The 24894-nt window shown below is 54.1% G+C and overlaps 2 protein-coding genes across 2 annotated transcripts; both read left to right on the top strand.

Annotated features, from left to right (window-relative positions):
• Positions 1 to 8009: 8009 nt before the first annotated feature.
• AQP5 (aquaporin 5) lies at positions 8010 to 11251 on the top strand. The gene is made up of 4 exons (XM_068970928.1): positions 8010 to 8372; positions 9467 to 9631; positions 10009 to 10092; positions 11066 to 11251. Exons 1-4 carry the CDS (start codon positions 8010 to 8012, stop codon positions 11249 to 11251), a joined length of 798 nt encoding a protein of 265 aa, XP_068827029.1.
• Positions 11252 to 19447: 8196 nt separating this feature from the next.
• Positions 19448 to 21980, top strand: AQP6 (aquaporin 6). The gene is made up of 4 exons (XM_068970890.1): positions 19448 to 19840; positions 20622 to 20780; positions 21040 to 21120; positions 21768 to 21980. The coding sequence occupies exons 1-4, from the start codon at positions 19448 to 19450 to the stop codon at positions 21978 to 21980; spliced, it is 846 nt and encodes a 281-aa protein (XP_068826991.1).
• Positions 21981 to 24894: the final 2914 nt, after the last annotated feature.

Raw genomic sequence — 24894 nt, 5'->3', positions numbered from 1 at the left:
GAGTGAGTAGCAGGGAAACATATCCACTACCATATGTAAAACAGAGAGCCAGTGGGAAAGTGCTGTGTGACTCAGGGAACTCGAACCCGGGCTCTGTGACAACCTAGAGGGGTGGGATGGCATGGGAGGTAGGAGGGAGGGTCAAGAGGGAGGGACATATGTATACCTATGGCTGATTTATGTTGATGTACAGCAGAAACCAACACAATATTGTAAAGCAATTTTCTTTCAATTAAACATAAATAAAATTTTTTTAAAAGAAGGTGGATTCAAAAAAATTTAGTAATTTGGCTTAAAAGCCACACTACTTTACTTCCTGCAATGGTTAATTTTATGTGTCAACTTGGCTGAGCCACAGTACCTAGATATTTAGTCAAGAATTATTCTGAATGCTTCTGGGAAGGTATTTTTTGGTGTGAGATTAGCATTTACATTAACGAAATTTTAATAAAACTGAAGTCCTCTGTAATGTGGGCAGGCCACGACCAATCAGTTGAAGGCCTCAATAGAACAAGAATAACTTCCCTTAAGCAAGAAGGAATTCTGCCACCTGACTGTCTTTGAACAAGAACTCTTCCCTGAGTTTTCAGCCTAACCACCTATCCTATCAGGTTTGAGGATCCTCAAGTCAACTGGGAAAGCCAATTTCTTAAAATAAACCTCTCTCTATTCAAAGAAAAAGAAATTGGTATTTCTCTCCCCTTATGCCTTGAGATGTAAATGTTCTACCAGGATTCTCAAGAACATTTATCTAGACTATCTCTACTTTCTGAGATTGAAGAAAGAGAAAAAAGAAAGAGGGGGGCCTCAAATGGAAAAACTGTGAGATCTCTGGTTCTGTCTGTATGTAAATAACTGGTAAGTGAGCTCTATCTAATTGTCTTTAAAATAAGTGCTTATAAATTAAATATTTAAAAAATTGGCCAAGATGAACTTCAGGACCCTATGACCTGGGAAATAGTACTGAATTGACATCTGCTATTGAAGGTGGCTCAAGCTTGCTGGTTTGATTAATATAGATATGTCTTTAGAGTCATCAATATTAAACATAATACTTCGGTTGTACTTAGTTTAATAAAAATCAAATAAAACCTTATTATATCTGTTGCAAATCGGTCAAGGAAAGTAACATAATGTGAAGAAGCTTTTGTTCATTTATCAGCCATGATCTGTAGTATGTGAGATCTTAGTTCCCCAGCCAGGGATCAAACTCGGGCCCCTTGTATTAGAAGCACAGAGTCTTAATCACTGAACCATCAGCGAAGACCTTTAAGGAAAGTAAATGTAAATGATAAGAGCTTTTAGGTAAACTGTATGGGAATAATTATGGTTTAGGAGTGTCCACTTGAGGAAGATCTCTCTGGGTATTTGGTAACATGAAATGTGAGCTAAATGATGGAAGTTTGTTCAATAGCTGGGTCATTCCCAAACAAAATAAGATACCAGGACATCAATTACTACACAAAGAAATTAAAGACATTTAGGTCTATCAGTGAATATGTTTGGTGCCACTTGGAGATGGTCTTTATAAAAAAGCAAATGTTTTTAGAAATTATCACTGGTATTTATGTTCACCAATCAATAGAATGCTAATATAAAAGTTTATAATTTCTTACTTCGGAATTTCCACTAGAAATCAAGGTTTTTTAAAAGTTGAGGACTCTAATTTAAACATGTAGTTAAAGCTAATAAAAATAATAAAGGAAACATTTCAGTATGCTGTGGGAAAGTGGGATGTGTGTTTTCAGTAAGGAATGGAATTACATTTTATTAAAGAAAAACGAAGTGAGTCCATCTTAGAGCTCATTGTGTTTGGATGGAAAAATGAGGGATGGGCTAATATGGATGCAGAAAGTGATGGAAGGTTTGTGGGAAGTGGACCCTGAGAAGAGTTTTGTGCTTGGTCAAGTCTGGTTGAGTTTGGAATGAATTTAACTGAGTAAATGAATTTCAAAAGTAAGCTGGTTTGAAATTTGAATTTTATCTCTGTCAAGAAGACAATTTTTCTTAAAACACTGAACTGCCTCTGATAACAGATTTAAGTTTCTTTACCTTTTAAGTTATCTGTTCTATATTTGCCTTTGAACTCTTTTATTGTCACTATGGTTAAGTGAATAACTATTGTCTCACAGTGACTTATGATCATATACACCCAAGTGTTTTGAAACTTTTTGACAAGCATCCCAAATATCCGGGCTTTTTAAAAATAGTTATATATTTATTTGACTGCATCAAGTCTTAGTTGGAGCACATGGGATCTTTGTTGCAATCATGTTATATTGTTGCAAAGTTGAATTAAATTATTAAAGGGACACTCTTTGTTTCTGAGGCTTAACTCAGTAATCTATTTTTGGATGAAGATCAGATGCTACATGATCTGCAACCAAGAGATTAATACCAGGTTATGGTCATTTAAATTTAAAGGCTCCCTTATGTTGGGGACAATTAAACCATACTAGAGATAACCAGCCTAGCATCACTAGGAAGCTGGGCTGGGTGCTTCATGGACAATGCCGATATATAATTTCCCTTAAAGATAACAGCTGGTATAGAACAGACTAAGTCAGACAAACTGAGACATACTAGGCTGCACCTAATGGAATTTCTTGACTTAAATTCTTACTTATGACCTTACTAATACTGCTAGCTATATTATTTTTTTATGTTACCTGTTTTACAAAGCTGCTTTTTAAAATTACGAAATGTGTGACTGAACCTCTGATAAGATGATGATATAAGTTCCATATGAGATTCATGATTGTAATAATGTAATTCTAGATATGGGAAGAAACAACAAGAGGGGATGTTTTCCTGAACCATAAGAGACTAGTAAGAGACAGGGAGTCTGGAGATTTGGGGCTACTGTTAATAAAGTCTAGTCCAGTAATAGCACGTGAGTAGCCTATCACTGAAATCTGTGCCAGACCTGGGAGTAAGGATTCTCAGCACTGTGAGATGAGCGACCATGAAATGACTCCCACCAAACTACGGTCAAATTCATGACCCTGAAGGGGCTCCGCCAACTGAAAACTGGCACTGGCCATCTGCCTCTGCAAGGATTAGCTTAAGGCCACGGCAGCCACGGATCTTCAACACACCCTGAAAGGAGCTCAGGGTGGAGATCAGGAATGAGGTACTCTGTGCTCTGGAGAAAAAACTGGAAGAACAGGCCTTCAGATAGTTGGACACTCAGGAGATTTTACGGGCCCAAATTCTTGCATCTTCTCATATCAAGAAAAGCACTGAAATCATTAACAGTGACATCTGTTTTGGCCATGAGGAGGGAAAAACATTTGAAAATCAAAATGGAGTGTCTGTGGTTCAGACTTCCAAGGTAAAGTTAAGTGACCATTGTGGATTTCAGACACATTCCTGGATTGCTGAGAATTTGAATTTTCTGAGCTGCGTCACACTTAGGATGCTACCAGTTATTCTCAAAGCAATGTCTGCTGGCAGTTGGTAGCTGCAACCAGATGGTTTCAAGGTATCCACTTTAAATGATTAAATTTTTAGGCAATAAAATTGGTTTAGGTCAGATGTTAGCAAAAAGAAAAAGAAAAAAAGGCGATATGTGTAGTGGTCAGTATCTCCTGTTATGTATATGTTAATGCTGTTAAAAACCTCCTTAGGTAAAATTAGATAACTGGCTACAATGAGTCTCTTCAAAGGGCCAGTTCCAGACTGAGTTTCAGGTTTATTCTCCTGAATTTCTCAAGGAATGTGATCTATTTTGTCTATTAGAATTCCAGTTGTCACTATTCCAACTACTTCTAATTGGATCTGTTGCGCCAAGTTGTGGACCAGGGGTTTGCGATTTTAATCGAAATAAACTCTGATCCAGGATTTGAAACTCATGAATATTTCCAATTCAGTGTCCGGTTGAGGCAGGACTATGCCCTATTTTAGAAGGAAGTAGCCAGAGTGGCTGCTGCCACTGAAAAGATTTCAGGAAGGTTAAAAAGAGAAGAGGAGAATTTCCTTGGTGGTTCATTAGTTAAGAATCTGCCTGCCAGTACAGGGGACACAGACTCCATCCCTGGTCCAGGAAGATTCCCCATGCCATGGGGCAACTAAACCTGTGAACTGCAACCACTGAGCCCATGCCCTAGGGCCCACACACCACAGCTACTGAAGCCCACACACTCTGAGCCCACGCTTCACAACAAGAGAAGCACCAAGGAGAGGACCACACACTGCAGCTCGAGAGGAGCCCCTGCTCACCAAAGCTAGAGAAAGCCCGTGTGCAGCAGCAAGGACCCAGTGCAGCCAACCGATTAATTGTTTTAAATGTTGGGACTTCCCTGGGGGTCCAGTGGCTAGGACTTGTGCTCTCAATGCAGAGGGCCAGGGTTCAATCCTTGGTTGGGGAACTAAGATCCCACATGCCACATGGTGTAGCCAAAAAAGAAAAAGAAGAAAGGGAGGACTGAGACCGAGTCCCCCTAAGACTGAGTTCCTCTGCTGAGTTTATGATTGACATGCTTGCCTGCTAAGTTGCTTCAGCTGTGTCCGACTCTGTGTGACCCTATGGACCACAGCCCACCAGACTCCTCTGTCTGTCCATGGGATTCTCCAGGCAACAACACTGGAGTGTGTTGCCATGCCCTCTTTCTGGGGATTTTCCTGACCCAGAGACCGAATCTGCATCTCCTGCCTTGACAGGCAGTCTCTTTACCACTAGCACAGCCTGGGAAGCACTTAGGATTAGCATCTGTATCCAAAATGATTAATCCCCTTCTTGCCCAACACCTGTTCTCCTCAGGATTGAGAAGTATCAAAGAAAAGAGGGTACTGAGATCAAGCAGGACCCTATGGAACTCTTGGGCACAAAAGCCTTTCTGCGTCACCTTCTCTGAATTCCAAAGGGCAGGTTCAAATAGCTGTTGATCAGGGAAGGGAGGGGATGCAAAGACAAGGGAGGAGCAGTCAAGAAACAGTAGTACAGCCTTGGGGCCAGGGTCCTGATTCCCCCTCAAGGGATATCCATAATGTTATCTTTGAACTCTTGCACAAAACTAAAACCCCCACCAAATGGAAGACGTGATGAAGCACTCTTCGTTCCAGAGAAGGTCACAGTTCACCTATCACCTGATGCCATATGATCGCTGGGTTGAAGGAATGTGGGTCCTGCATGCACCCTGATCCTTATCAGCAACCCTGTCCCTGGACGATAAGACTCCTCACAGGCCCCCTCAAAGGGGGGACACACAGCTTTGAGGGCATTAACCCACTGTGGCCCCCTTTGCCAGGCAAAGCAATAAAGGGATCCTTTTCTACCTCACCCAAACTCTGTCTCAGAGATTTATTTCAGTTTCAGGGTTCAGAGGCCAGATTCAGCTTTACTCTTCAAGTCTTTGCTCAGATGTCACCTTTTCAATAAGACTCTCACTGACAACCATTTAAAATTGCAAAGAACCCCCTTACATATAAAAGTCCCCCTTAACATATTTTATTATTCCATAGCACTTAACCGGACTCTATTGTACTACACATTTTCCATATGTCTATTATTTATTGTCTGTCTCCCTTTCATGAGAATATTAGCTCTACATGGCAAAGACATTGTCTGCTGTCTCATGGATATATCTCCAGTGCCTAGAACAGTGCCTGGTATGCAGTAAGTGCTCAATAAGCCTTTGGGGAATGAATGACTGACTTTTCCCTAAACCTGGGGGTGTGTGGAATCTTGGCAGCATCACCTACTGCTAACTACCCTGCCATTTCTACCCTCAGCCTGAAACTGCTGCCAAAGAACCAAGGGGGCCCAATATCAGGAGAAAAAGAAGGGGTTCCTCCTGAGAGATTCTAACTTTCCCTGCCACACACAGGGAGATCCATCTCCCAGCCCAGAGAGGTCCCAAGGAAGCCTTCCTCTGGGACTGACCAGGAAGGATCCAAGTGCTCAGGGCAAAGCTAATTCCAGCATATGGGCACTCTTGTGACAGCTTGGGGGCAGAGGGACCCTGACGGTCAGAGAGAGGTAGAAAGGCCTCAAGCCAGGCCTAGGAAACATAACCAGCTGCCCTCATTTGAGCCACCTGGATAGATAGGGTCTTGTTCTTCAGCTGCACCAGGTCAGTCCTGAAGCGTCTGTGGGTCTCATCTTAGCTCACTGGGTGACCCTGGGCAAGGCAGAACCTCTGATTTCCCTCACAGGTAGCTCAGAATTTAATCACACAGTGGAGGCCAGAGCCCTTGGTTAGCTGTAAAAGGTTGGTCTCAAAACCTCAAGTAGGAGCTTCCTTCCCCTGAACACTACTGAGTCCTTCCCACTTTAAGACTGTGGAGTTTAAGATTTGTGGATTTATGAGAGCAGTGCCTTGAAGAGAGAGAGTGAAAAAAAGGATGGAAGGGGGCAGACTGGAGGCAAGACAGAGGTGACAGAGCTTAGTCCTCAAAGGCCTCTGGGGTCACGAATGTCATTGTTCCAGTCTGCACCGGTCTGTACCAGGCCCGCAGACCCCTGTGCCCCCAAGCCCAGATGAAGATCCTGTACACAGCTGCCACCCTCTGCCAGGGTCAGGGCCACAGGACCCAGGGCAGATGGCCCCCTGTCTTAAGGGGAGAGACCTGGGGGAGGAGCAGCTCCCGCAGGAAACCAGGGCAGAGCAGGAACAATAGCAAGGTTTCTTCCCCCCTTGTTTCCTTTGGCTTCTTAGCTGCCATGGAGCCCAGGTTCCTCCTCCAGGTCCTTGACTTTCCTCCAGCCCGCCCCTCAGCCCTCTGACGGAACAGCACCTGTTCCCTCCCTCTGCAGGAGGCTTTTAAAATTACAGTCACGATGTGAGGAAACTTTACGGAGCCTCTGTGCCAAGCACCAGACTGTGCTTCCCAAAGATGGGGCATGGGAGCGGTGGAGGCGTCTTCAGTGCAGCTCCACTCCTGGAATCTCGGGGGTCAGTCTTTGCCCCTCTTCCAAGCTCTCAAGGGCCCTCCAGCCTCATTCCCCACATACCTACCCGGGGATTAGGGAAGAGGGAAGGATGGGAGGGGTGCGGGTGGGGGGAAGAAGGGGCGGCGGAGAGGAGGGACTGGGAAGGACTGGAAGAAAGTGTTACCCAGTTCACGGGTGGGAGAACTTGACTTTGGGGGAACTAAAAAAGACCACATGTAAGACATTCAGACGTGGAAAATGATGCAAAGACTGACAAAGTCACAGAGAGTAAAAGAGATGACCAAAGGTGAAATAGAGAGTAGATGCCAGGATGGCCAAGTCCGGGGCAGGCTGGCACGGTGCTCATTAATCCCAAACGCCCCGGCTCCAATCCAGGAGGTCTGCCCCGCCCGAGTCAGGGAGAGGCCCGCGATGGCCGCACCGCCCCGCAAGGCCCTGCCCGGCCGTCCGCCCCCGCCACCGCCACCGCGGGCCCGCAGGGAGCTGGGTGGCGGCGGCGCTGTCCTCAGGGAAGCGCATCATTCCAGCCCGGCCGGGCATGAGGCCGGGTCAGGATGCCCAGGTCGCAGGAGGAAAAGGAGGAGCTGGACCCAGCGCCCGGAGAGAAGAAAAGGGGAAGACCACGCCAGAGATCAAGACTCAGCGGAGGCACCCGTCCGGAGGGCCGAAGAACGGGAGAGCCCAGAGCCAGCAAAGTCTCCCCGGGAGCCCGGGACAGACAGTGGAGGGGGAGCGCGGGAGCCGCCCGGAGCGCACTATGCGCGGGTCCCAGCCCGCCGGGCCGGTCTACATCGCCGGCCGGGTCACGTGGCCCCAGAGGGCGTGCGGCTGCCCGGGCGGGGGGGCGCGCGGGGCCGGGGGCGCGGCGGCCCTGAAGTTCCCTCCCTGCGCGCGGTGCTGGCCCCCGGGTGCGGGAGCCGCCCACTGCCCCCCCGGGCCCGCCCCGCCGCGGGCCGCCTGCCTGGTATATAGCGCGCCCCCGCAGGCCCCGTGCCACGTCGCTAGCCACGCCGCGGGCACCCGAGACTGTGCGGCGCCCCCGAGCCAGCCCCCCACCCCCTGCACCGCCGCCGCCCAAACGGGCGACCCCTGCGGGGGCTGCTGCCTCGACACCATGAAGAAGGAGGTGTGCTCCGCAGCCTTCCTCAAGGCGGTGTTCGCAGAGTTCCTGGCCACCCTCATCTTCGTCTTCTTCGGCCTCGGCTCGGCCCTCAAGTGGCCGTCGGCAATGCCCAGCGTCCTGCAGATCTCGCTGGCCTTCGGGCTGGCCATAGGTACCATGGCCCAGGCCCTGGGGCCCGTGAGCGGTGGCCACATGAACCCCGCCATCACGCTGGCCCTCCTGGTCGGTAACCAGATCTCCCTGCTCCGGGCGGTCTTCTACCTGGTGGCCCAGCTGGTGGGCGCCATTGCTGGCGCCGCAATCCTCTATGGGCTGGCCCCGTACAATGCCCGAGGCAATCTGGCTGTCAATGCGGTGAGTGCCCAGGGGGCTGGCTGTGGGGCAGGGACCCTGGGGTGGGCTCCGGACCTGGTCCCCAAGCCCCATCTCCAGGATGGGTGGCACAGAGTAGACCAGCCAGCTAACACCTTTGCCAAGAAGGTCATAGCACCCTAAGGCCAGGAAGATGAATCTCCATGGTGGTGCATGCTCTCCGCCAGCTCCTGGGTTCGTATCCGCCTCCTCTGCCTGCCCACCCGCCTCGCGCTGCCGCATCCCAGCCTCTCTCCTGGTGCCTGCTGTCTGCCTTCTCTTACCTCTCTTCTCCAGTCTTACCTCCGAGCTCTTCTGTCCTCCTGGGCACCTCATCGCTCCTGTGTGGTCCTCAGTGGAGTGGTCTCATGGAACCGTCAGTGACAGATGGGTTGTGATCCTGGCTTTGGTGACCCCAGCCTCTCTGGGTTTTGTTTTTCTCATTCTCATTACATGGGAATGGCCATGACCTCCATAGAGTGGGACTCAGGGGGGTATGTTTAGAAGCCAGGCTTGTGGGCGCCCTAATCGGGTGCCCGTACATATGGTCTCTGATGAATATTGCTTTCTGCTCCTGGACCCCTCCCCTTCCCGCCATCCCTAGAACTCCAGTTTCAGCCCCCTTGTCCCATGCAAACTGGGTTCATTAATCAAACACAGAGGAGGATTTTCTCGGCCATTGTCAAACCATGAGTCAGCCCCACCGGAGAGACGGGTTTGAGGTTTGGAACTGGCAGCGGGTCAGGCAAGGGCGGGAGGCGGGCTTGGGGGGTGCAGTAAGCAAACTGGGCAGCTGCCCACAGGAGGAAGGGTAAATGCCAGCTTGTGGGGGTTGGGCCTGGGCAGACTGGTGACGGGCCAGTGTCCAGGAAGAGGTCCCCCAGCTTTGTCACTTTGGCCACAGCTTTGCGTTCCAAGCTTTCTGAGCATTAGCAAGTATATAGTCTCTTTGGCAGATGACCTCCCTGAAGTGACAGGGCTTGGCTTCCAGACACTTGGGCCCTAGGAGCCCCTGGAGACCAAGACCCTCATCCCTGCAGGTTCCTGGCCATAGAGTCAGAAGAAAGCAGGGATCCTAACACACCATCCCCTTGCAGCTCAACAACAACACGACTGCGGGCCAGGCTGTGGTGGCGGAAATGATTCTGACCTTCCAGCTGGCACTCTGCGTCTTCTCTTCCACTGACTCCCGCCGCACCAGCCCTGTGGGCTCCCCAGCCCTGTCCATTGGCCTGTCCGTCACACTGGGCCACCTAGTGGGGGTGAGCAAAGGCGCCATTTGGCCCCTCAGGGCAAATAATGGGGCCCTGGGGCAGCACCTTCTGGATCAGCGAGCCCCCCAGTGAAGACCTAGAGTGGAGCTGCTATACTCTGGCCCAGACCCAATCCCCTCCAGTCTGAGAAAATACAGGAATGAGGGGGAGTTGGGATGGGGGCAGGAACCAAGCCCAAGCTCAGGACAGAGAGGAGAGGAGGGTCCAGAGGGAACTGTGAAAGGAAAGGCACCAGGCTAGGAATCGGGGGACAGTTGGATGCCTGGCTGAGCCCCTGAACTGCTAGGGGACGCCAGCGTGGGTCCAGGCCTTGTGAGAGTGGACAGGCATGCTGCCCTCCTCACGGCCTCCTTCTCTCTGTCTAGATCTACTTCACGGGCTGCTCCATGAACCCGGCCCGATCTTTCGGTCCCGCAGTGATCATGAGTCGGTTCAGCTCCGCACACTGGGTAAGGCTGGACCCTCCCTGGCAATGAGTGCCTAGAAACCCAGCCTTAGCAGCTGACAGTTAACAGGACTTTCTGGATGATGGGGGCCCAGAGCTTGGGGGTGACTGGAGAGAGAAGGGGATGCAGCCAGAACCAGGGCTAGATTTAGATGGCAGGGGACCCTGTTTGGGGGGCAGCGACTATGCGTGTCTGTCCCTCTAGGGAAGGGAAAGGCACCTGTGCTCTGGAGTTGATCTCTGAGGATTTGGTTTCCATCTTTCGAGGTGGCGGGGGGCAGGGAGGTCCAAGTGTCTGTCCTCTCTGATGTATTATTTATCTGTCCCTGTTGGGGACTGGGGAGAGTCTGCCTTCCTGTGGGTCTGTCCCTCTGGACAATCTGTCTGTCATCTCCTTTGAGAGCTCAAGGTCTCTCTCCAGAGTCTGTCTCTCTCCCTGTGTTCATCTCTCTGAGGTTCTCCATGTCTCTTCCCTCTGAAGGTTCATTTGTCTCTCTTTAGGGTGGGGTTGGTGGGCTTCCCGGGTGACGCCAGTGGTAAAGAACCTGCCTGCCAATGCAGGAGACATAAGAGACTGCAGGTTCGATCCCTGGGTTGGGAAGATCCCCTGGAGGAGGACACGGCAGCCCACTCCAGTATTCTTGCCTGCAGAATCCCATTGACAGAGAAGCCTTGCGGGCTGCAGTTCATACCGTCGCAGAGTCGAATGCGGCTTGCAGCAGTGGCGTAGTGGGGCTGGCGGGGGCCCTGTCCCTCTGGGAATGTCCATCTCCTTTCAGGACCTGGGTGTCAGTGTCCTTGGTCATTGGGGAGTGGGGTGTCAGTTGATCTGTCCCTGAGAAAGGGCGAATTCTCTTTCCGGAGGTGTGGGCGTGTCTGCGTCTGTCTCCTCTGAGAGGCCCGTCGGTCTGTCCTCTGGGGGTAGGGCTCGGCCCCGAGGCCTGGGCTCAGCCCTGCCGCTGCCCTGTCTCTGCCAGGTGTTCTGGGTGGGGCCCATCGTGGGGGCTGCCACGGCTGCCATCGTCTACTTCTACCTGCTCTTCCCGCACTCCCTGAGCCTGAGTGATCGTGTGGCCATCCTCAAGGGCACGTATGAGCCGGACGAGGACTGGGAGGAGAGCCAAGAGGAGCGGAAGAAGACCATGGAGCTGACTGCCCACTGACCAGCCTCAGACAGGGGCCAGCCTCTCAGCCCCTGAACTGCAGGGGAGAAGAAGAGAAGCGCACGACAGCAAGGCCTCCTCCCCCCGCAGCTGGGTCCTCCGGGCTGGAAAAGAGGTGCTGCTCCCCAGGCTGTGCAGTGAAGAGCTGGAAGCAAGAGCACAGGATGGGACTCTTGGGGTAGGGGGCCAGGGGCTGGATGCTGATGGGGAAGAGACAGGGAGGTGAGCTCAGTGCAGGCTGCCCTGGGGCCAGGCCAGGAAGGGGTGGCTTGGCAGCCTGCATCCCCTCCTCCTCCCCAGCCCCTCTTCCAGAGCCAGGAGGACCCCAGCCCCTGGGGCGACAGGGGTTGTGTCACCCCAGAGCTTCTTAGGTTCATTATATGCCACCTTATTTATTTCTGCTCAAGGATGCAGGGGGTAGGGTGCTGGTGTTTAAGGTGGGGGCTTCCCAATAAACCACTGACATTCACGTTTGGCCTGTCTCGCTCCAGAAGATACTCAGGATGCTGTAGCTCCTCACCTTTCCTCCGCATCATCCCACATCCCCCTCCACATTCTCCGCAATCCTCCGCGGAAAGACAGGGAAACAGGCCAGGGGAGGCTTAGAGAGTCAGAGAGGCGGGGTTGAGAGGGCAGAGAGACCAAATGTAGGAACAGAGCGGGAGGTCAGGAGGGGGCAGTGGGAACAGAGAAGGTCCTCACCAAGCGACCACCTGCTCACCCCTCCCTCCTCAGCTATGTCAAGTCCTTGCCACTTGAGGAGGGCCTGGCACCTGAGTCAGGGTGTGCTTAGCAGGGTGGAGGAGAAGTGAACTGGCCGGCAGCCCCTTGAGATGCCAAGGGGCTGAGCAGCCAGGTCTGTCATCGGGCCAGGAGACACAGTCCCGACTCCCCTCTCGGCCCCTGGAGGTTCCAGAAAGGTGCCACGTTGGGAGCCTGTGTTCAGAGGGAGAAGCCCCTGCCTCCACCCCTATCGGAAGCCATACCCGACGCACCTCTTCTCTGGGCCTGCCTCCACCAGCCAGGGTTCCCACCGTCCTCCCCTTGGCCTGTAGCTCTGCCCTTACTGTCTTGTTCCCTTGCCATTGACACTCCTAGGGACACCTCCTTAAACTCACCAAGCCTCTGCCTCTTAAACTATAAAATGAGAATTAAAAAGTGCTCCCTCACAGGGTGGTTGTGGGGTCAGATGAAGGGAGGGAGGGAGATTCCTGGGACTGGGCTGCTCTCTGCGGGGAGAGGGGCAGATAAAGCTCAGGACACAGCTCTGCATCAGAGTTAGAATCTGGCTTTGAGTTCAGTCTGGTTGTGCAACTCTGGATGACACAAGCTGTCCAAGTTTTAATTACTTTGTCTGTAAAATGGGGATATTTGTACCCATTTCGTGGATTGTTGTGAAGATAAAATGAGACAATGGATAGAGAGGAAACACTTGGGCAGACATCTCAGATCATGGGCTTGATTTGCTCGTATGTAAAGAAACCAGCTGGGCCCCCAGCCACACCCCAGTTCTGGAGGGCCTCTCCTTTCCTGAGAGTGTTTAACCCAAGGTCCCGCTTCTCCCTGGCATGGGAACCTCTCCTTGTGGTTTTCAGTTTTGCTCCAGAAGAGAAGGGGCCAGGAAGGCCAGGAGATGGACTGAAAAGGGATGGGAGAAGCTATTGACAGTGGCTGACAAGGGTCGGTCCCAGGGGGTGGTGGGGGTGGGGGTGGGGGCAGATGCTCCAGCCCTCCTCCCAACTTGGGTGGTGAACGTGTGGGTGCTCAGTTGCTTTAGTCGTGTCTGACTCTTAGCAACCCCATGCACTGTAGCCCAGCAGGCTCCTCTGTTCATGGGCTTCTCCAGGCAAAAATACTGGAATGGGTTGCCATGCCCTCCTCCAGGGGATCTGCCCCATCCGGGGATGCTTGAACCCGTGTCTCCTGCATCTCCTGCTCTGCAGGCAGAGTCTTTCCTGCTGAGCCACTGGAGAAGCCCAAATTTGGGTCTGAAGAAGTGAAGTCGCTCAGTCGTGTCTGACTCTTTGCGACCCCATGGACTGTAGCCTACCAGGCTCCTCTGTCCATGGGATTTTCCAGGCAAGAGTACTGGAGTGGGTTGCCATTTCCTTCTCCAGGGGATCTTCCCAACCCAGGGATCGAACCTGGGTCTCCCGCATTGTAGACAGACGCTTTTACTGTCTGAGCCACCAGGGAAGTCTTGGGTCTAATATCTGTAAAAGGGAGCTGCGGCCAGCCCTCCCCTGTCCTGCCTGCCTGCCTGGCAGCTTTATAGTTAACATCAAATGGCACCCACCCCGACAGCTGCCACCACCCCTGCCTCTACCCAAGAGCCGGGCGCAAGTTCCAGCTCTGGCCAGCAGGGGGGGACCTCGTCCACCGAATCCACCGCTGCTGAGCTTCCTCGTCCCGCAAGTCCCGGGTCTGGGCTCCAGTCAGATGGAGCGCTGACGAGAGGGCACCTGGAGTCTTTCAGGTCTGGGTCCTCTGGGGTGGGTTCCCAGCCCACCCCACCCCACCGCACTGTCGGGGAGTGGTCCAGAAGAGAGGGGATTCCTTCCCTTCCTCTTTGCCCAGGGGCAGCCAGTTTCACCAGGTAGGAAGGTGGACACGGTGATGGATGGAGAGATGGAGGAGGATCAGGGATCAAGGCAGAGAATAGACAGAGTGTTGGCTGTCCAGATGCATGGACAGGAGGAGGGGTGACTGGGAGGGTCGGCTCTTTCAACCCCAACCTGTAGATCAGTATATCAGACGTCACCTTTCCAAACGGCTCAGGTGAGGTACAGTCGTGACTGGGAGCCTGGCCTCTCCATCCAGCCCAGAAACTTTGTTCCTTTCTCGGGCGGACCCCAAGGGAAGCAGGACGCGGTGAATGGCGGGTCGATGAGGGACAGACTCTCAGGGATGTGCGGGGCACCCCGTCTGAGGGAGGTTCGCCTAGGGCTTAAAGCCGGCTAGGTGCCACGCGCCCTGCTGTTTGGCCAGCAGAGGGCGCTGCGCCCCCTCCTGTCGGATCCTCTCTGAGCAGCTCGCGTCCAAGGCTGGCAGAGACCTGCGCACACACGAGCCAGCACACGCTAACCCCGCTCTACGCGGATCTCCGGTTGCACCAAGCGGGCTGCGTCTTCTCCGCATAGACTTCTCGCTCCGCATGAGTGCGGAGCCACATCGCCTGTCCCCCATTCCTTCTCACAGGACCGCTGGGCATCAGACCTTGGTACCTGGCTCCACGTGTTCTCTGAGGGGTACACGTGTGTGTCGTATCCAAGCACACACATGCTCAGTCACCCCCTCTGACCCTCTGCTCCATCTGAAGACAGAACCCAGACGAGCCTTGCTTCTCCGTAGGCTGCTTCCTCCCTTTCCCCTCCCTCTGCGCCCAGGGACGGCCAATTTCCCCAGGTGGACATGGTGACATGATGGAGAGGTGGAGAACTAGGGGTCAAGGCAGAGGATAGGCAGAGGGCTGGCTGTCTAGATGGCTGGACAAGAGGAGGGGTTGCTGGGCAGGTCGGCCCTCTCAGCCGCCCTCTGAGCCTCCGCTTCCTCTGTCCAGGTTTTAGCGCAGTGGGTGAGGGGATGCAAGGGAGATGACCTTGAATCCTCCCCTTTCTGTCATGTTTACTGTTCCTCCTCCTCATCTCCCCATCATCCCTCCTCCTTCTTCTCCTTCTTGCTCCCCCATCCCTTCCCAGCCCTGAGATAGGACCTTAGCACTCACACTGCCCCAAGTGGACTTGTGCACACACACACACACCTGCTCCTACACAGAGATGCCCAGCCTGGTAGTCTAGAGTGCCCAGAGACAGGCCTCCGAAACAGTGAGAGCACACAGCTACCTGGCAGGCAGCTATAGACAGCCAGGTATGGGGCTGGACAAAAACTCTTGCAGCATGAGTGACCTCAAAAGCATGCCACTAGGGCCCAGGAAGGCTAGGTTCAGGGACATGCTGGCTAGAGCGAGTTCTGGCCGATGTCCACCTGTCCTGGACAGGTAAAGGACCAAGTTCCAGGCCAGGCAGGGTCCCAGGAGACTCTGCTCCAGGTCAACTGGAGACCAGGGCCACCGCCCACTGAAGGCTCTCAACCCCGGGTCCCAGAGCAGGGGCCTCAGGTGCTGCTTGTCCTGGACCATTTCTAACCCAGCACGGTCTTCACAGCTCTCACTGGAGTGGGAAGGGAGGTGACAATCCTAATAGTCACCATTTTCTGACTTTCTCCAAGGCATCAGCACATTCACTCCTAACAACATACTGCTGCTGCTGCTGCTAAGTCGTCTCAGTCATGCCCGACTCTGTGCGACTCCATAGACGGCAGCCCACCAGGCTCCCCCGTCCCTGGGATTCTCCAGGCAAGAACACTGGAGTGGGTTGCCATTTCCTTCTCTAATGGATGAAAGTGAAAAGTGAACGTGAAGTCACTCAGTCATGTCCAACTCTTAGCGACCCCATGGACTGCAGCCCACCAGGCTCCTCCAGCCATGGGATTTTCCAGGCAAGAGTGCTGGAGTTGGGGTGCCATTGCCTTCTCCAACAACATATTAGGGAGGTGGGAACTAACATCTCCACTTTTTTTTTTGGCCTGGAGGCGCAGTTTGCAGGATCTTAGTTCCCCAACCAGGGGCTGAAACTTGGCCCCCAGCAGTGAAAACTCAAAATGCTAACCACTGAACCACCAAGGAATTCCCATCATCTCCACTTTAAAAGTGGGGAAGCTGAGGTGACAGGAGTTAACACTGGTCAGGGGTGCGGAACACATGGCAGTATTCAAATGCTTCTCTTTCTGATCAAAGTTTCTCAACAGACAGGCATGACTGCTGTTTGGTGCCTGTGTACAGTGCAGAAACTGAGGCCAGGTAATGTGCAGGGACTGGGAAGTGTCTGTCCTCAGGCCCTCTGTGGCCCTGTCTGAGGGGCACAAAGGAGGGAGATGCCCTTGAAATTCACTGGGACAGCCCCTGGGCAGGGAATTCCCCCCACCCCTCCGTGCCAGGGAGTAATGTCACTCACACTGTGCCCACAGCCACATTCCTTCAGTCTGAAGCATTTCTTGAAAAATGCCTTCATGCCACGCAAGCCTGGGAGTCTTCACTGGAACAGTGGCAGGACCAAGGAGGTCAAAGCCAGAAGTAGCCACTAGTTATTCCCAAGCCCATCTTCTCTATGAAGTTTGCCCTGACTCTGCTGGAGGGGGGAAATTAGGGCAGGCTTCATAGAGAAATTGAACTTGAGCAAAATCTTGAAAGAAAACCAAAAAAGAAAGGCATTCCAAACCCAGAGTCTCCACTACTCGGTGATTACCCAGGCACGTTTCAAAGAGCCAGCCAGGCAGAGGGAGAAGTGAAAATCACAGATGAGGCTGGGAATGGCCGAGAGAGGTCCCCAGTCACTCGAAGGGAGCCAGGAACCCAAGGAGGGGCCCCGACTCGAACCCAGGAAAAGGGCAGCCTCTTCTTCAGGACCAGAGGGAAGCTGGCAAGGGCATAGGGGGCTGCAGGGGCAGGGGATGGGGGAGGATACGTGAAGTCTTGCCAGCTGGTTTCACTTTCTAGGTAGAGCAAGAGGCAAATCGATCTGCTGGAAGAAAGCCAGAGCAAGGTAGGGTACTCGGAGAGAGTAGGGAAGATTTGAAGCAGGGCTTAGAAGAATAGGGAGAGGGCTGCCTGGGGACAGTGTGGTGTATGGATTACTGAGACCCCTACTGAGGCCAGAGACCATAGGCTTGTCAAGGCATCAGTCTGCATGGCTGGCTGAGTTTCTCCAGCAGTGCTCAGCAGCACAGATGGGAGCAGAAGGGTGTGGAGGAGAATGTGCATGGAGGGAGAACGTGCATGGGGGTCAGGGAGGGCAAGGTGCAGAGAATGGGTAGCTGGGACAGGGACACTGCAAGGTGAGATGCCAGGGGATCTGGCTGGATGAAGTAGAGTCAAATCAGGAGGGTGGGATGAACAGAAAGGGGAGAGGGAAGGATTGGGGGAGGGAGGTGGCTAGAATTGAAGTGGGAGAGGGTGGTTGGATAGAGCCTGTGGTCAGAGTTGGGATATTTCACTTGAAGATTTCAGAAGGCCTGTCCCAGGTAAGGACAGGTATAATAAGGCTGTAAGGCGAGCTGGCTGAAATGAAGCAGACATGAAAGCCTCCAGGAGGTCAGGAAACTTATTCACTCATGCATTCATTCAGCAAATATTTATTGAGCACCTGCTGCAGGGCTGAGCCAATCCCTATGCAAGAGGGTACATGTAGGGATGAACAAAGCTTGGTTCCTGCTTCCCAAGGGGCTCCCCGCCTCACTGGGGCGATACATTAACACCGTGTCAACACCCATGGTGATTGTAGTGTAAAGGGCCAGGTGTGGTGAGGCCTCACCCAGGACAGGGCCAGGTGATGTCAATGCTGAGCCTTGGGAATAGATTGCTGCTGTTCAGTCGCCTGCTAGTCGCGTCTGACTCTGTGACCTCATGACTGCCGCACACCAGGCCTCCCTGTCCCTCACCGTCTCTCAGACTTTCCCCAATGTCATGTTCATTGCTTTGGTGATGCCGTCCAGCTATCTCATCCCCTGATGCCCTCTTCTCCTTCTGCCCTCAATCTTTCCCAGCATCAGGGACTCTTCCATTGAGTCGTCTGTTTTCATCAGAAATCAATTAGGGCTCCCCCAAACAAAGGACGTGGGGTGGGCTTTCCAGGGAGAGGAGAGCGTATCCCCCCAGGGGAGACCAGCATGAAGTATTCTAGGACCACTGGCCATTTGGTGAGGCCAGAGAGTAAAGGCCAAGACAGGAAGTGGGGAGAGGTGAGGCAGGAGAAGCGGGTCCCTCCCAGAGGACCGTGGAGGCCAGGCACGGAGCTCACAGAGGCGACCAGAAGCTTTGAAGGGATTTTAGCGAGGAGCAGCAGGATCAGATTTGCATTTTAGAAAGATCACTCAGGCTGCGGTGTGGATAATTGATTGGAGCAGAGCAAGGGAGACGACAGAGAGAATGGCTGAAGGCTGCAGGGCAGCAGGGGTGGCAAGAAGAGGGCAGTGGCAGGAAATACTTGGGATTCTGCATCAGTAGGACTCGATGCCTTGGCTGGACGGGGGCGGGAGGGTGAGGTCAAGGATGCCTCACAGCTGCCACCAGCTGAGCTGGGGACAACAGAAGGAGTGCATTCAGGGGGCCCGGGGAGAAATGAGGATCTCATCGTGAGACACGTCACATTTGGGGAATCTGAAGACACCAGGGGACACCTGCTGGGCAGGGACACATGACTCCGGGCGCAGCCTGGGCACTCCGCTGTGAGGTGATGAGTGTATTATTTTAGCAGCTTGGCAGGTTCTTCTTAGGGACAAAACACTTCTGTTTGAGAAAATACCTTGGTATATTGCTGGGGGTTAAAGGGCAGAGCCTAGGTGTGGGTAAACTAAGGCCAGCACAGTCACGAGAATGGTAAGCTGCCCTGTGAAGAGGCACAAGAGGGCGAAGAGTCAGTGGAAACTCCAGACCAGTGGGCAGCAGAGGTACCCACCACCACAGATGTCACCAGTTAGCTGTGGAGCAACCCCCCCACCTGCCCCTCTGCACCCCCGCAGGCCCACGTCCTCAGTAAAGTTGACCCCATTCACATCAGCTTTCAGAAAATGGTGCTTTAGGTGGAAATGAAGGACAGAGCTTCCTTCACATCTGGGTTTATGGGGTGCAGAATAGTGTGAGCCCATTTGGAGGCCAAGTCTGCAGGCAAAGGGGGCCAGGAGACTAGGAGCCTGGGGGCGGGGGGTGCACGGGGCCCTCTGACATAGGCCTTGGACATGGGGATCTGAGTGATCTTGTTCTCTCTAAGCTGACGTCGCAGATGGGAGCATCCTAGAGTCACCTGCGGCCCCCAGACTGGGTGTCGGCCAGCAGCAGAGTTAGGCCTGTCCAACTTGGAAAACTCCTGGAAGGTTCCAGTTCAGTGCCCAAGGACAGCCCCCCTCCTTTGGCTGTCATGTGAGTTTAGGGTGGGGCGAGCGTGTGGCCACCCCCACACCTCCCACCCCACCCCACCCCGGCACACATAACCCTGTCAACCTGCCCCCTGCCAGTCTGACCAGCATGGTCCTTGAACCAGCAGCACCGTGAAGGAGCTGCAGGCTGGGGCCGGAGCAGCCGGAAGACAGGAGATCAGAAAAGGCACATAGACCTGGGAGCAAAGGCACCAAGGCCTGGGCGCGATGGAGTCAGGCCGGCGCAGCTTGGCCAAGATGCTGGTGTGCCGGCTCTGGATGACCATCAGCAAGGCTCTGTTCGCCGAGTTCCTGGCCACCGGGCTGTACGTGTTCTTTGGCGTGGGCTCGGCTCTGAGATGGCCCCTGGCGCTTCCCTCTGTGCTGCAGATCGCCATCACCTTCAACCTGGCCACAGCCGTGATCGTGCAGATCACCTGGAAGTCCAGCGGGGCCCACGTCAACCCTGCTGTGACGCTGGCCTTCCTCGTGGGCTCCCACATCTCCTTGCCCCGGGCTGTGGCCTACGTGGCTGCACAGCTGGCAGGGGCCACGGCGGGAGCTGCTCTGCTTTACGGGGTCACGCCTGGGGACATCCGAGAAAACTTTGGGGTCAATATGGTAGGTACAGGGAGGGGGAGAGGCAGGTCTGTACAGGTGGTAAGTGGGGAGGGCCAGGCCGGGGCAGAGGGGATACAGCAGAGCACGTGCTCCACACCTGCGCTGGGGACGTGGGGCCCTGGGGAAAGACCATGGCCTTAGTGCAGGCAGAGCAGGAAGGAGACTGGTTTGAGGAACAGTGGGGAGATGGGGGACAGGAAGGAGCCACACTAAGGCCCAGGAGTGGGAGGAGGACCAGGCACTTCAGGGTTGGAGCAGCCAGGGAGAGGTGGGGCTGTGGGGGCAGCAGGGGACCCTGCACCGACTTCACCTCCCCAGGCCACACCCCCATCCCCTCCTGCTCCTCTGTCCCCAGCACTCTGCGGCCTGGCTCACCTCCCCAGATTTCTCTAGTCGCCCGTGTTCCACCTGCGTCCCCAAGTCCCCACCTTCCACTCCTACGCAGCCCAGGCAGCCCATGGGCGAGCATCGTGCAACGCAGCTTCTCCAGCCTTCCCTCTCCCACCAGCCCTGGGCCCCCACCTCCCCTGGGACCGTGGCCCCGACCACCCTGCGGAGCGGGTGGGGTGCTGCTCACTCCCGCAGGGAGCAGGTGTCCTTGTGGGCTCACTTCAGGGCTCACCTGATGCCCAGTGCACCGCTATCCCCAGCCCATTAGCTCCTTAAGTCCTGGGGCTGGCGGTGGCAAGGTGTCGCAACCCTTACCGTGAGGAACGAGGGCCCAGGGTCACTATCCCCGGGCAGAGTCCGCTGCCTCCAGCGCGCCCCGCTCCTCGCACAGGTCCGGAGCAGTGCCTCGATTGGCCAGGCGGTGGCGGTGGAGCTCATCTTGACCCTCCAGCTCGTGCTCTGCGTTTTCGCCTCCACTGACAGCCGTCAGAACACGGGCTCCCCTGCAGCCACAATTGGAGCTTCCGTGGCAGTGGGCCACCTCATCGGGGTAAGGGGCACAGGGGACACCTGCCTGTGCACCCACTGGCCCCTCCCTGGGGAGGTGGCGGGGGCCCTGGGGGCCAGAAGAGTCCCTGCCCGGACTTCTCATGCCTTGGAGCCAAGGCTATGCCCCATTTCAGGCCCAGGGCCGGGGGACCCAGAGCCCCAGTCTGGGGCTGAGGCTTGAGCGAAGGGGGGGAAGAGGACTGTCCTCTCCTAGCGCTGCTTTCAGGCTGCTCACGCCCTGCCCTGCACTCGCTCCCCAGTTCTATTTCACCGGCTGCTCCATGAACCCAGCCCGCTCCTTTGGTTCCGCCGTCATCGTGGGGAAGTTTGAAGTCCACTGGGTGAGACCCTCTGCCGGCAGCCAGGGGAGGGGAGAGGCCCCAGTGCCCATAGGGACTTTCACTAGCAGGGGGGCCCCAGACACTGGGGGAGACAAGTCTCCCTGCCACGGACCATCTTCACTCCCAGTGGAGGTTTCCCTAAGCTCAGAAGACCAGGGCTCAAAAAGTCGGGGACACCCAGTAGACTGGCGAGAAGTGGGCCAGGGCCGGCTGGCGCTGCAGCACTGGCCTGGGCCTCAAGTCCTGGCTGCTTCCTTATTCACTCCCTCCAGCTGGACCAGTTTCCAAACTTGGATGGAGAAAAAGACAAACAGAAATAGACACACAAACACAGCAGCAGGGGCAGGAAGAGCACTAGCCAGGGTTCTGGGCTGGAACGGGGATGAGAGGAGGGAGGCAGGGGTGGTGGGGGCCTGACCCGGGCCAGGGGGGTCTATGTCCCTTCACCTGCAGAGACACAGGGTCGGGGTTGCTGGGGGTGGGGGCTGGGGGCAGTGGACAAGACTTGTGCTTCTCGAATTTGCCACCTTGTAGAAAGCTCCAGGGCTCCCAGGAGACCAAGTCAACACTGGAAAGCAGGTGGAGTCCCAGAGCTGCCCTGTGGTCTTGACGGCTCACGAGCAGGGCGTCTGCTTCTGCCTCCTCAGATCTTCTGGGTGGGACCTTTGACGGGAGCCGTCCTGGCTTCGCTGATCTACAACTTCATCCTGTTCCCTGACACCAAGACCTTGGCCCAGCGACTGGCCATCCTCACGGGCAGTGCAGAAATGGAGAAAATGGAAGGGGAGGAACCCCAGAAAAAAGAAAGCCAGTCCAACTCAGAGGACACTGAGATGGAGAGTGTGTGTCAGGTGGCATAGAGCTTGGCCTCCGCCCTCAGGCTTCTGAAAGGAGCCCTGAAAGTGGACAGCATGCTTTGTATAACCAGATTTCAGGTTTTCCTGGGGACATGGGGGGCTTGTGAGGTAGGGTGGGAAGGCTTGGCCTCTTGACCTAAGAGGGTGGGTGGGGGATCCCCAGCATTACATTTCTAGAAGGAACCTGGGAAGCAAATCTGCTCCGTTTCCTCTTCTTCCATCACTTTTAATGGGGCCAAGTAGAGGGAGGCAGGGGAATTCATCACCACTCTCCCTGTCTCTCATCTGTCTGGACCCCACGCAGGACCCTGGGCTTCCAGGTCCCCATGTCTTGGAGAAAAAGGAATCTGAACCCAGACATGCTCTCTGCTCAGAGGCTGTGGGGACCTCCGGGAACCCTAACTTCTCACCCCACTGTTGGAAGGAGGATCCAGACTTCCCAGAAGAATCAGGTCCTAGGCCAGCCTCTGAGCTCCAAGGAGGGATGTCTCTGCCCTTGGATGTGGATGGGGGATGTGGCTTCCCTCAGACTGGAGGCTTCCTGGGGCCATATTGTCCCCTCCAAATAGATCTTCATTCCTCACCCCTCCAAATGACGAATCAGCGGAGAGCCCCTCCCTTGGGAAGAGCTGGCACAGAGAGGAACCTTTTCTCCAGCTAGCGGAGGGGCAGGATACGGGTAAGGGAGGTTCAGCCCAGATGGGCCTTTCTCCCCAGGTGTTCTCTTGCCTTCCACTCCAGCCCCATCCACAGAAACAATCCTGATGGGGGAAGGTCCCGTTGCAGCACTCAGTCCGTGAGCTGGGCCTGAAGAAGCCATCACCAGACTCATTCTCATCTCTGCCGGGATGCCCCATAGGCTGTTGAATATGCCCCAAGGATGGTGGGAAGTCAGGAATAACCCAGGAAACCAAGATTTGCAGTTCAGTGCCTCTGAAGGACTACCGGAGTCTCACCTAGTTTGTTAATATTTTCAAGCTGCTATCAATCTACTCTGCCTATGACCTGGGATCCAGTCTGAATCTCAGCTTCCTCAGCTGTAAAATGGGCTGTAAAATCTACCCCTGAGATTGATGTTAAACAAGAGATTGGAAAATGTGTTTGGAAGTTAAAATGATAGAATAGAAAAACAAATCCAATAAATGATGATTATTGTGGCTGTTACTGTAATTATTGGGTTTGAATACAATTGCTGTTGATAATGGGAAGAAGGAGGAAAAAAGGGAGAGGGAGATGAGTGAGAGGGAGGGGAAAGTGAGTAGGCTTTTCTCATTTCATCTGCTCTACTTACCCAGGGCCCTGCCTTCTTTCCTGGACCTACTGACCTTTGTGAGCTTTGTGAGTGTGTGTGTGGGGGGTGATGGGGGAACAAGAGTCAGGTTGGGGAGGGACCCTGGAATGAAGAGACAAGCCAGTAAGTCAATTTTTCTCATCTCTATGGTGCCCATCACTATGGTACCCTGCACTACAGCAGTCAAAAGCATGAAAAACATAGGTCCTTTTCCATGATGTCTCTGAAGGGGCTAGAGATAGGAGAGGGGCTGCCCGTCTCCCAAGGACAGGGCAACAGGGCCCATTCTGTGACAGGGCAGTGGCTGAGTCCTAAGAGCTCGCGGCCACAGCAGCCGTGTTCTGTAATATGGTCAGTGCAGAGAACCACTCACATCTCTCCAAGCTGGGCCCCACTCATTCATCTTCACAATCTCTCGGAGCCCAGGGCCTCCTGTGCCCTTTTATGAACAGGGACAGCTGGGCATACACGTGTGTGTGTGTGTGTGTGTGTATGCGCACACACGCGTGCGTGTGTGTGACTGACTTGCTGAAGGTCACCAGCTCAGTACCACAGACCCCTCAAGGTCTCCCCAGCTCCCAGCTTAGAATTTTCCAAAACAGAGCCCCAGGGGGGCTTATACAAGCAGCAGCCAGAGAAAAGAAGGAAGCAGGGACTAGCAGGTTGAAGAGGACAGGGGGATGGAGCTCCTGCAGCAAGCTCTTAAGCTCTGAGACAAATTATCTCTGCATCCCTGAGAACCAAGCACGCAGTGGGTGCTCAATAAAAGTTTGATGAATGAATGACTGAGGCTGGGCGGCTGGGGAGGGAGGGGTGGTGGTAATTGATCAAGAGAACTCAGGAGTCACTGCTCCAAATAAGCCAAGAACACAGCAGCTGAGAAGCCTACGCTGGAAGGCTGGGGGAGCTGGGGAGAGGCTGCACAGCCACTCGAGCTCCTGCCCCTGCCCTAGAGCAGACCGTGGAACCTCTGTCCCAGGAACCTCCTGGCCAAGAGCATGAGGGTGCCTGCCTGAAGAGAAAGCTGGGGGCTCTTTTCCCAAATGGTTCTTTAAAGCTGTGCTCTGTCAGAATAGATGAGCAAGAGAGAAGCTTCATGAGAAGTGAGGAATTAGGTTAGAATCTGAAGAGCATCCAAAGTTAGACACAGGAATGAGTAACCAAAGGTTAGCTTCTCCTTCTCTGGAGCCCTTTAATAGGACAGCCGGCCATCTGCTCGGATGTGGGAAGGGCTGGCCTTTGGGGAGCCAAATTTCAGTGGCTCCAGCCAGGGTCTTCGCTTCACAGGCACAACTGGAGCCTGAATGGGGCGGGTGGGGAGCTTGGGGAGGACAGAGACCCAACCAGGCAGACCCTTGGTGTGCACTCCCTTCCTCCCTTTTGTCAGGGGAAGTTTTTAATTAATGGTGTGTAATCTGATCTGGCCCTTCTCCCTGCTGAGTGCTGCCTTCAATCAGCGGAGCCATCTGCAATTGCAATTCATAATTCTCCCGAAAGGGAGGGGGGCCTGGGACGGGTGCCTTGGTGATTAATACAATTAGCCTTTTATGTTGATGATTGTCTTAGCAGGAGCAGATGATGCGAGCGCAGAGCCTAGGCTGTTGCATCCCCATTGGCTGGCAGACA

Source organism: Capricornis sumatraensis, chromosome 4 (assembly GCF_032405125.1).
Source record: "Capricornis sumatraensis isolate serow.1 chromosome 4, serow.2, whole genome shotgun sequence".
NCBI classification, from domain to species: domain Eukaryota; kingdom Metazoa; phylum Chordata; class Mammalia; order Artiodactyla; family Bovidae; genus Capricornis; species Capricornis sumatraensis.
This window is presented reverse-complemented; position numbering and strand designations above follow the sequence as displayed.

Coding starts and splice junctions, on each gene's coding strand:
- AQP5 (XM_068970928.1), top strand. CDS start 8,010: ATGAAGAAGGAGGTGTGCTCCGCAGCCTTCCTCAAGGCGGTGTTCGCA. Junction 9,632..10,008: donor CACTGGGCCACCTAGTGGGG/GTGAGCAAAGGC, acceptor CTCTCTGTCTAG/ATCTACTTCACGGGCTGCTC. Junction 10,093..11,065: donor GGTTCAGCTCCGCACACTGG/GTAAGGCTGGAC, acceptor TGTCTCTGCCAG/GTGTTCTGGGTGGGGCCCAT.
- AQP6 (XM_068970890.1), top strand. CDS start 19,448: ATGGAGTCAGGCCGGCGCAGCTTGGCCAAGATGCTGGTGTGCCGGCTC. Junction 20,781..21,039: donor CAGTGGGCCACCTCATCGGG/GTAAGGGGCACA, acceptor CTCGCTCCCCAG/TTCTATTTCACCGGCTGCTC. Junction 21,121..21,767: donor GGAAGTTTGAAGTCCACTGG/GTGAGACCCTCT, acceptor CTGCCTCCTCAG/ATCTTCTGGGTGGGACCTTT.